Here is an 11,654-nt window from a genome sequence, read left to right on the forward strand (position 1 = left end):
TTTTTTCTTTACTTTACTTTTTATTAAACTTTACTTATATAAGTAAATTAGTTTAAATATTATCTTTAATATTATTATTTTCTTTTATTAAAAAGTATTATATAATATTTTTTTTTAATAAATAAAAGTAATTATTATATTAAATATATTAAACTTTTTCTTTTATAATAATAAACTTCTTTTATTACTTTAAATAAATAATTATAATAAAGGCTATAAAATTTATTTAAAGTTCTTTAATATTAAATTATTTATATAATTAATAAATTTATATATATTAATAGATTTAATGTTTAACCCTAGCTAAGAGGCGGCGAGGATTATGTAGTGTACCTAGGTGGGGCGGCCAATCGGGGGGGCCGGTCTTCTTCGATTTTAGGTGGTGTACCTAGGTAGTGCACCTTTTGTGTTATTCGCGTCCACCGTCGATAATTTCGAAAGGGATGGGTGCACTATACTTAGCTTATCCAGCGCTATCGAACGTAGGTAATTGTATAATCGTACGACTTCTCGTTATTGTGCTATAGTTTTGAGGTGGGTTGCCACCTCTCTACTCCTCCTCTCGCTAAGTTCTAAGATAACTCAGTATAACTTTTATTTCTTAGTAGCGATTATAGAACTCGCTATACTAGTAATTAAGGTTAAAGAGTAAAGAGTATAACCCTCGAATTTATAGAGACGATAAAGAAAAGAGATAAGACCCGCTAACCTATAGATATACGTAACCTACAAGCGAGAGATCGAGAATAAAGAAAACAGGGTAACCCGCCTCTACCCGTATAACTCGGCTTAGGGAATAGAAAAATCTCCTCGTTTTTCGATCTTTTATCGACTCTAATGGCCTTTAGGAAGGCTTAGCTATCCGTTAAACTCTTTTGTAACCTTGTCTGATTGATATTCAACATCGACGCAATATATTAATTTCGGACAACAAGGGAGTTCCTTAGTATACCGGGTATGCCAGAGACTTCCTTAGTATACCGGGTATGCCAGAGACTTCCTTAGTATACCGGGTATACTAGAGACTTCCTTAGTATACCGGGTATACTAGAGACTTCCTTAGTATACTGGGTATGCTAGAGACTTCCTTAGTAAACTGGGCTAGTAGGAAAGTCGATCTTATATTATAATATAAGAGACTCCTCGATAGTCTTCCTTCCTCGATATCCCTTCTTTTCTTTTTATATTTCGATAATCTTCCCCTTCTCCCTAGTTCATTATATTAATATAATAGACTCCTCGATATCCCTCCTCTTCTTTTTCTATTCGATAATCTTCCCCTTCTCCCTAGTTTATTATATTAATATGATGGACTCCTCGATAGTCTTCCACCTTAATTATTGTTCTCTTCTTTCCCTTCGCTCCTTTCTCTGCTTTACTTTCTACCGAACTTCACTTGTATAAGTAAATTAGCCTGAATATTATCTTTAGCATTATTGCTTCCCCTCGCTAGGAAATATCGTGCGATATCCTCCCTTACGAGGTATCCCGTAAACAAGAGTAATTATCGTACTAGACGTATTAAACTCTTCCTTCCGTGACGATAAACTCCTCTCGCTACCCTGGACAGATCGTTGTAATGTGCTTCCAGTAATAGAGGCTACAAGATTTGCCCAAAGTCCCTCGACATTAAATTGTCTACGTGACCAACGGACTTACGTATACTGATAGGCTTAGCGCTCAGCTCTACTATATTTTGTTTACCTGATATTATTCCTATCACCCCCCGAAACTTTTCTTTTGCATATATAGTATCTCTTTCTAAACACATCGTTCTTCTCTCGGTCCTCTAATTCTTAAAGCTTCCCATCATTCAAAGTCCGAAAGGCGTCTTTAGGTTCCTAAGATAACTAAAGCCGCTAAGGTATCCCTTGACGATGTTAAGCATGCCGCCGAAGTAGTGAGTTCTGATCATAGATGGGCCTTAGTGACGGAAGACTGATTTCGATCCGATAGGCTTATATCCTAGCGCAGGGATACGTCGATGGCTTCAAAGGCAAGGATAAGGACCTGGCGAAGAAGAGAGCGCGGGAGGCTATCGTACCCTATAACTACCCTCTCTCTATATCTAGTAGAATAGACCGCTAATAAAGGCACCAAGTCATTCGAGACAAGAACAAAGACAACGGCGACGATGCTAGCGAAGATAACAAATCTATAGAACTAAGTAGCTCCGACGAGGAAGATTGTGACAGTGGCGAAGAGGACGAAGATACAGAACTGAGCAGCTCCGACGAGGAAGACGATACCGACAACACAGATAACTCCGAGGATAATGTTTACGTTACCATAAAGACGAAGAGAGTCTCGGTCACCCGAAGCAAGAAAACCCTAGCGGCAACAAAGCAGGCTCGTCCAGTCACTAAGAAATCGTCTGCCAAAGAACGTAAGCGTCGTGGGGATAACACTAACGACGACACTAATAGCGACATCAATAAACGACGCAAGGCAACTAGCAACCACTATAGCAGTAGAACTAAGAGTAGAGTCTTCAAGGCCGGCAAACTCTCCAAGAGCAAGTAAGCCCTAGCCGTTAGGTCAAATACGACTATCCTTATACCAGGCCAGTAGACACGTTAATACACAGCCCTTCAGATATTGTTAAGGACTTGGGAGTAGGGGAGTACGTCGAGAGAGTAGTTAGTTTTGATAGTACAAGGCTATAGCTCTTGTATAAATTAAACGAACTGTACCTATATTCTCCACGACGTATAAAGTAGTTCTCGTCGGATCCAAATTCTTTATCTGCTACTTAGGTAAGATCTCTCCGTCCGGATTCCCTTTTTGAATTCGTGCTTATAGGTTACTCGAAATGTCTCCTCTATTCTTATAATCTACGGTGACTGACTGCTCGCTGCTATAATCCACCTCTTCCCTAGCATCGGTCCCGTTATTAGTATCCGTTTTCTCGTCAGTATCGGTTTGACCTCCCCATCTCATCTTATCGCTAAGGACGATCTCATTATAAAGCTAGGTGTCGTATCCTCTCGTGGTGCCGATAGATTCAGATTCCTCGCCGTCACTAAACGTGATCCCTCTAAAAATGGCGCCTAACCTCGGCGGCTGTATAAGTGTTGGAAGTATCGGTGTATATTGTGCGATCCCGTCTCGTATTGGGCTTAGTGCTCTGGTCTCCTCGTCTTCCCTGTTCGGGAACCATTCGCTTCTGGTTCGCTCCTGGTGACCTGGTATCGTGCTTTTGCTTTGATGTTCGCTATGCTTGGTATCGTCGCGGTAGGGGATTACGTCCGCGCAGGCCTAATAGTGCCCGTGCTTAAGGAGGCGGATTATGGAACTAGAATAGTTAGAAAGCGAACCCTTGAAGTATAGATTGCAACGTATAAGATAGGTTGTCTATCGCTTTTAAGCTACGCTATAGTTCTGTCCCATTATAGAGTCTAGTATTCTGGTAGCCGCGGCTCTCCGGGCGTCACTAGCAATCCTGTGAGGCGCGCGAATTTAAAAGGATATATCTAGGTAATATCTCGGTCGAGACCGCGAAGCCGAGATGATTAGGATATAAAGCAATGGCCGTTAATAGTGGAAGAGAGAGAAGAATAATGATAGTTGGCTAGTAAGCGAATTTGGGCGTACGCGAAAAGTGAGCCTACCATACTAGTATACCCTGCCAAGTATTTCACTATTCGGTTTCCTACCCCACCGCTCAATTCACGGAGATCCCAAATTGTTTATATATTTCTATCTCTCGCCAAAATATACGATACGCTCCCCTAAGCATCAATTAAGTTCTCTAACTATGGCTCGCGCCGAGTTAAAGGCGAAGTATATTGTTCGTGCGTCCTAGGCGTTATTTATAGATTATCTCGACTAACTTAAATAATAGTCTCTCACTCCCGTTAAGATGAAGTCTAAGACTTTCACTCCCGTTAAGATGAAGTCTAAGACTCCTACTCTCGTTAAGATAAAGTCTACGACTCCTACCTCCAAGTCCCCCACTACGCAAAAACTTAAGTCTTCTACCCCGGATAAGTCCAAGACTGGCTCGGCTAAAACCAAAGCGAGCGGTACTGTAGAGACCCGTCCTTTTGAAAGCGTGTTGACTAATATCTTTTGCCTTTAGTTGTAGATATTAAACGTCGTCGTGAAAAGGTTGACATCGACTCCGACTCCGACACTAATTCCGAAGAAGCAGAAGCGACCAGTGAGAGTGATACTAGTGACGAGACTACCGACTCCTTATCTGATAAGGATAAACACTCTATTGCTACGGAGCTTGCTACGACTAAGAAGGTAATCCATTATTACTTCGAAAATGCAGCCCAAGCCTAAAAGCGTATTGTTAAACTAGAGGCGAAGCAGGCGGCAGCTTTAAAGAAGGAGAAGTAAGAACGTCGTAAGAAGCAGAAGCAAGAACGTCGTAAGAAGTCTAAGCTTTCCCCTAAAGGCAAGAAGTCTAAGAAGGCTTGAGTTAAGATAAGGATAATACAAAGCTAGATGATATAAGCCTAGTGAATTTAAGATACGAGTTATTTAGATGATAAGGTCACATTTCCTCGAGCTAGGCATTAAGTCTTTTGGGACGAAGGGATAAACGTGTATCTCTTGGTGTAATTTTAGTTACCCAGAATACTATAGGGCTCATTCAGATCAATGATTGCAAAACAGTCATCTATATTCCCGCTCCGTATATAAGATAGTGGTCTCCTTGTAGATCCCCGTAAGGGACGTATTCCCGCTTAACCCCAAACACTCCTTGGACCCTCTTACTAAGCCAGCTTTAGGGACGATAGTAGAAGTACCGGGCCGCCTCGATATGCTTCCCTCTCTTGGTCCACTATACTAATATAGTAGACTCCTCGATATACTTCCCTCTCTCGGTCCACTATACTAATATAGTAGACTCCCCGATATACTTCCCTCTCCTAATTCACTATACTAGTATACCTAGTAAGTTAAGACGGTCGAGGCGTTACCCTAGGATAATAGTGACTTATTCTATTTCGTAGAGGAAAACGACCTCGGTAGGAAGCAGGCTAGAAGGTTAAGGAAATACTATTTTAGATAGATTAATGTAATAAAACACCTTGAACGCAAGGCCTTGCTATTGTAGATAGTGCCTTAGAATGCAAATATAGGCGTAGCCTCGCCGCGTGACGCGCCGAGCATTTATCGACGTCTTTAGAATATAAGTGCTATCTACTCGAAAGGATATGATCCTACAATAGAAATAGATCTCTTAGTGCTTCTTCTCCCTGTTTCCCGTGTCCGTACCATAATGATCTAACCGTGTAGGAAGCTTAGTACCGTTGGTATCGTACCCGATAGTACGTTCATCGTAGCAGGCGAAGTACTACTAAAAACCCTTCGCTGGACGACAGTACGCGTCAGTTGATGGCCAGTTATACTTTACGTCTATATAGACCCCGCTAGCCGACCGCTTATCGGCTGCGTAGTTTAATAGAGCGGGTAGAATATGGTCGGCGACTATTTTTATTGCGATAGGAGCTTGGCGCTAATAGAAGTAGGTCATTCTTTGTAAACCATGGAGTGTGAAGATAGACCGAGGCTGGATATAGCACCGCTTAACTTCTTGGACTGCCTACCCTAGCTTGCGAGCTAGGTGGTACGCTCGTTATACCACCGGGACGAGGCACTCCTTGTGGTGGGCTTTACCTGTGGCGAAGTAGGGTAGAGACTTAGAGGTGCTAAAGTCAACCTAGATTTCGCAATTTAGAGAGAATAGTTACTTAACAACCAACTTTTCAATATTGGATATATCCGACACCGCCAAATGGACTTAAAAGCCTCGTCGGCCGATGCTATTGATCCACTTGACCACGGACCGGTCGACCGTATCTAAACACTAAGTTTTGCCTGCCCGAGACGGTGAGTACGCGGCGGCGATGATTACGTGCTACGTATTTACTAGGCCCTCGGTTAGAAGGAGATTAAGGTCCTAGAGCGATATATATAGCACGACTTTGCTAGATAGTGTAAAGAGATAGTTGTTCTATAGACAACGACCGAGTGTCGGATCCGATAGTACTACGCGGCGCTAGACCCTCCGGCGGAGTGCACCGTCAGCAAAATTCATCTATTCGCCGCGACGGGTAGTTAAGTCATCCTGTAGATGACGGAAAATGTTCATCTATAGCTCCGTTGGTAGCTACGGCAGTGTTTTTTGGCTTTCTAGGATCGATCGTGCTCTATCTAAGGAGGCCTGATTGTATATTTTTGTCCTAGCTGCTTACTTCTCGATTATGATATTCTTAGATTCGATCTTAGGCACGAGGAAAGGAAGAGGTAAGCGCGAGGCCGACATTTTCGACGAAGGCCCTATATTGATACGCTGTTAGTGGTACGATAAATAGAAGGGCAAAGTATATACTAACCAAGAGGAAGGATAAAAAGGGTGGAATGATAGTGCCGGACGTTTAGGGCCCCAATGCAATGTTGTAGTGTCTAGAAAGGCAAGGGAAGTTGAGAAATGGGTCGCGATAGAGAAGCGTTTCAGGATACTGGGAGCTTGAAATTCGGAAGGATTTTGGGGGTCAGTATACCGGTATGCTGAAAGCGTGATTCGATTATTTGTTTACGGTGCGGCAGTAGGACATCACTTTAGATCAACCTAGTCTTCACCACTTTTGATCAACCCATTCTTATCACTTTAGATCAACCCAGCGTTTATAGATTACCCTATTGTCTTGATAGCTATCTCCCTATTAATATTCTCCCATCAACTATCCTCCACTATTACTCGCACTACTTCTCTTATTATATCGATTGCCTCTTTCTATCTTATAGGAGCTTTTCCACCGTGACGCCACTATGGTTCCTAAATCCATTAAGGGTGGAAAGTCTAAGGTCGTCGTAAGTTGTCTCTCTAGTCTAGTGGAGATAGAATACCTTGCTAATAAACTCTTTTTAGGTAGGCTCCCTTGGAGTAAAAGTTGCTAGGGGAAGAGTTCTGGGTTAGAGTACCTCTTTAGTGACTAAGACGTTAACCACTGTTATTGAACCTAATGGCGATATTAAGATAACCGTCACTGGTGAGACGAAAATCCCACTGTCCCGTTGAATATAAACTAACTTCCAAATAGTGAACAAGACTAAGCGCGCTATTGTCGAGATAAGCTCTAGCTCTAGCTTCGGCTCTAGCGATAGCGATAGCGACAGCGACGCGAGGTAGGCTATGGCTACGGCGAAATCCACCCTAAAGTCTAGCTCCAAGAAGACCTCCACCCTAAAGTTAAGCTCTAAGAAGACTTCTACCCTAAAGTCTAGCTCTAAGAAGATCTCTACCCTAAAGTTAAGCTCTAAGAAGACTTCTATCCTAATGTCTAGCTTTAGCTCTAGCTCCGGCGATAGTGATAGCGATAGCGACAGCGATAGCGACGCGATATAGGCTACGGCTACGGCGAAATCCACCCTAAAGTCCAGCTCCAAGAAGACCTCTACCCTAAAGTTAAGCTCTAAGAAGACTTCTATCCTAATGTCTAGCTTTAAGAATACCTCTACCCTAAAGTTAAGCTCTAAGAAGACCTCTACCCTAAAGTCTAGCTCCAAGAAAGCTAGAATTGCTTAAGATAATGATACGCTTATGAACCTGGCCCCGCTATCTAAGAAGATTAAGAAGAACTGTACGGCTAGTTATGGCAAAGTGTATATGGCACACCTCGAATAAGTAATTTACGCCTCTATCTCTAGCAGTTGGAAATATCGTCCTTGAAGGGCCGAATGAAGAACACTAGTATTGCTGAATGGCAATTTATGCTAAATGGACCTCCCTAAGAAACGTAATTCCTACTTTCTGCCCGATCTATTTCCCTGAAAGTATATCACTGGGTGCATACCGAAAGCGTGCTGTATACTGCGTACTGCATCCCTTGAAAGTAAGTATGCTTGATGCTGCGTGCTCGATGCTGCGTGCTTAGTGCTACGTGCTTGGTGCTGTATGCAGCGATACGCGCAATGGATAAGGTAATGTGCTAAATAGAGGTAATTCGGTCGATTCTACCGGTGTCTTTCTAGATGGATTGTAGTCTCTATGCTTAGTTGGTGCTGATCATTCTGCTTGATTCGTTGCTGGCTTCTATGGCCTTCTCTCCAGCCTTCCACTGGTTCTATGGGTTGAATTTTGGCGTGCTTGCTCGATACCTTCTCTTTTAGCCTGGGGGCTTTGACTTCGCGTTTCCGCTTTTTGCGGATGCGGTCGACCTAGGCCTCGACGTGCTAAATACCGACCCGGACCTATCGGTTTCCCGGTGGGCGCTTCTTCCTTAGAGTTAGTACTCGCTCTGCGTGTTCTTTTTTTGCTCTTGCGAGAGATAGTAGTCTCGTCGGCCCTTCCACTTTGACGTTTGGCGGTTGTAGATGACCGGGGATTTCTACGTGGAATAGATATAGTAGAAAGGGTCTTAGATTCTATGTCCGTAGATGGGTCTTTATCGGTAGCCGGGTCGGAGAGATGAAGACTGTGAAAAGACGACGCGGATGTGGATGAAGACGGAGAAAGTACCTATCGATGGCGACCTGGTAGATATTTAGTATATGATGTAGTAAAGTCGGCTGATTTATACGTGGTTGATACTTGAGGTTGATTCGAGCCTCGATGGCCGGAGACGTCGACGAAGGTCTTACGTTTGAGCCACTGGTGGACGTGCTAGACGTGCTGGAGTTATCGTTATCGTCGTCGAAGAGGGCGTTCTTCTTTGACTACTCGCGGCTTAGGTTAGTTCGCATTTCGATAGGATACTATCCTTATATGTCAACATTACTATGTTAAACTTGCCGCTCAATTTCGGACCTATATTGGTATAAAGATGAAGGAATAATTACCGGCCAACTGCTGGGCCGACCGAGCCGGAAGAACCTGGTAGGCTTGGAATGATGGTATAGTAAGGTGGTTGAATGTCGAAGTGTAAACACCCTAAAGTAAAATGGCGGTTATTTGTGTAGTAGTGATGTTAAGTATAAAATCTCGTTGTTTTAAATTTCTCGTGGACGCGAAACACTTTCAACTAGAAATGGTACCATTAGTTGTACCAATCTATTAGGGCTGCCGAGTAAGTGTGTTAAGAAAATATTCGGGTATATTGGTATACGGAATAGGACAGAATCGGAGGGAAGCACGCCAAGGAGCCTATTATATTAATATGGTAGACTTGGGAGGGGAAGATTGTTGATAGGGAAGACGAGAGGGGAGATTGTCGAGAGGGAAGACGAGAGGGAAGACTGTCGAGCGGGAAGACTGTCGAGCGGGAAGACTGTCGAGCGGGAAGATGGTCCTGCTATGCTGCTTTTTCAGAAAGGTTCGACGTAATATATTAAGGTGTTATGTTTATCAATACACTAGAGTAAATGAACTTTAAGTTGTTCCCTCTGTTACTCTCTAAATATTCGAGTTAAGTCTCTCTATATAACGGTATCGTGGTTAACCACTGAATTACGATATGCCCTTGCCTTCCCTTGCCCTTTACCCTTGTCCTCTTTTGTTCCGTGGTAGATGCTAGGTTTATATGCAATACTCAACGCGCGGCAAGGGTAACTGCTAGTGGAATAGACGTTCTTGTAGTTATATCGCGCCAACTCTTTTTTGTACTTCTGATATAAACGTTAGTGGTCCGGACTAACCGTGCGCGTAAGAAAACATATCTCCAATAATCTGCTGTACTTGGCCTGGTCCTTAGATGAGCCCCAATCCTACGGCCGCCGTCGTTCCTGCTAGAGGGTCGCGAGGACACTAGCTTTGCCGACAAACTCTTTGGCCGGATCTTCGTTCGTGGTGGACGGGTGTCGAAGCTCGAGCAGCGACTGCCTTATGGTCTGGACTAGGTTCCTGGTGTCCTAATGTATAGTGCTAGTTATCAGGACGTTAGTGAGCGAATATGGCGCGTGGATGCGACTCAGCGGGATTACGAGTGTATCTCCCGGACGTAGGAGGATTGCTATGGGACATTAGTTCGGACAGAGCTGTTCGGATTCTGCCTATGCCGCGATCTCATTATCCTCGAGGTGCGGCTACGTCAGCTAAAGCTTTTCCCCTTCGTCGTAGGTAATAACGGTGATAACCCCGTGATGGTCTATGTGCGGCATAGAAAAAACCCCTTTCTTCTCGTAGATCTGAAACCCCTCGTAGCTAGATAGATCCTTAGATTCGGAATCCACCTCTTTCTCGGCGCCTTGGCTCCCCGTCACCACCTTTATCACCTGATAGTTGGACTCTTGGGCGAAATACTAGGGCTAAGGGTTCGCTTTAAAATAGTGGAGGTTCAGGAAATTTAAGGGCATCTCCGAATCGGCACGGAAAAGTTCGATAGCCTCTGAGCCAATCATAGGCTCGGGCAGGACGTCGTTATCGCCTTCGGCCGCTCTTTCGTAGGTGTGGACGTCGATGTTTAGCTTAGTGCTAAGATAGTCGAGGTAGTCATTTAGTTGGAGTAGGTGTAGTGCATAGGTAGCCAGGTCCTTTGGAATCAGTATAGGGATTATCGGCGTACTATTCTTAAGTAGCGTATACGCGTTCTTGTCGGACGTGTACACTAGGTCGTAACTACGTGCCTCTATATCGAAGTTTTTCGGTGTTATCGCCTATATCACCTTTTCGCTATAAGGGATATATGTAGGGAGGAAGGCCTTTTTTATGGCTAGTCGATAGAGGGGTAGTTCTCGCGAGAGTCGGTTACCGCTACCATTACTAATAGTCCGTTGTAGGTTACGTAGTTAGCGATATACCCGTTTTTGCGCGGCCCGACAAAGTTGGAGATAGTTACCCGTAAAGGTAGGCTTGATAGTGGTGGACGCCGCGCGCTTGGAGCTAGCATTCTAACTGTCGACCTTAAGCTCGTAGATAATATCTTGGCTTGGATGGACGTGCTCGTGATATTGCTTAATATATCTGCTTAGCTGGCTCTTAACAAAACTACGTCGATATGATCGGTACCTTAGGCGTTGGCCCTTGAATTAACGTTTTAGGATTTCTAGGTATTTGCGTTGGATATAACGACTTAAATTTCGAGTGTACAAGGGTTTAGGACACTACGGACACTGTTCTTTCTTTGCCATCGTGATGTGGTCGTGAGATAAAGGGATGAAGGATCTGATGGACTAAGGAAGGAGGGAAGGAGAGTGAAATTGCGATCATTGTTGTATTTCTTTTGTTTGTGGTGATTAAGTGGTTGGGTGGGCGGCCTACGCGACGCTGCGCTAAGCCTTTCAAAAGTTTAGGGGTGCTGCTATACTGGTATAGGGAAGCTACTTTGTTATTTATTTCTGTATAATTAGCTCCGCGGCAACCCACGAAATCAGTATGAAGGATATCTTACGAAGTAATCATGGCTCGTTATCCCCTAGGGTGGAGGCTAATAGGTATATAGGTAGGAAAACCTACCGAAAGCGTAAGTAAGGTCCCTCGCGACATTACAAGATCTAATATAATCCTTCGATACACTTGAAATATAGGACGTTGGAATGGTTGACAGCATGAATTCGTGTAATGGGAGTAAGAACGATTGAGCCCAAGGCTAGGAAGATTGAGGTTAAGAAGGCCAAGGTAGGCAAGAATAAGGTAGGAAAGAATAAGGCAGGCAAGAATAAGGCCGATAAGAACTAGGCAGATAAGAAGAAGACCTATAAGCAATAGAGCAAAAAGCCTCGACGTATTATAGGTTATATGGTTGATGGGATAGTCGATG

The 11,654-nt window shown here is 43.7% G+C and overlaps 1 protein-coding gene across 1 annotated transcript; it reads left to right on the forward strand.

Annotated features, from left to right (window-relative positions):
• Window positions 1–3,862: 3,862 nt before the first annotated feature.
• Window positions 3,863–4,025, forward strand: PV05_09286 (uncharacterized protein; the record flags this gene model as incomplete). Its single annotated transcript, XM_013458870.1, has 1 exon — window positions 3,863–4,025. A coding segment is annotated over one exon (162 nt), but the record flags the coding sequence as incomplete, so codon positions are not given.
• Between the last annotated feature and the right edge of the window lie 7,629 nt (window positions 4,026–11,654).

The sequence above is a fragment of the Exophiala xenobiotica genome (genome assembly GCF_000835505.1).
Source record: "Exophiala xenobiotica strain CBS 118157 unplaced genomic scaffold supercont1.5, whole genome shotgun sequence".
Lineage (NCBI taxonomy): Eukaryota > Fungi > Ascomycota > Eurotiomycetes > Chaetothyriales > Herpotrichiellaceae > Exophiala > Exophiala xenobiotica.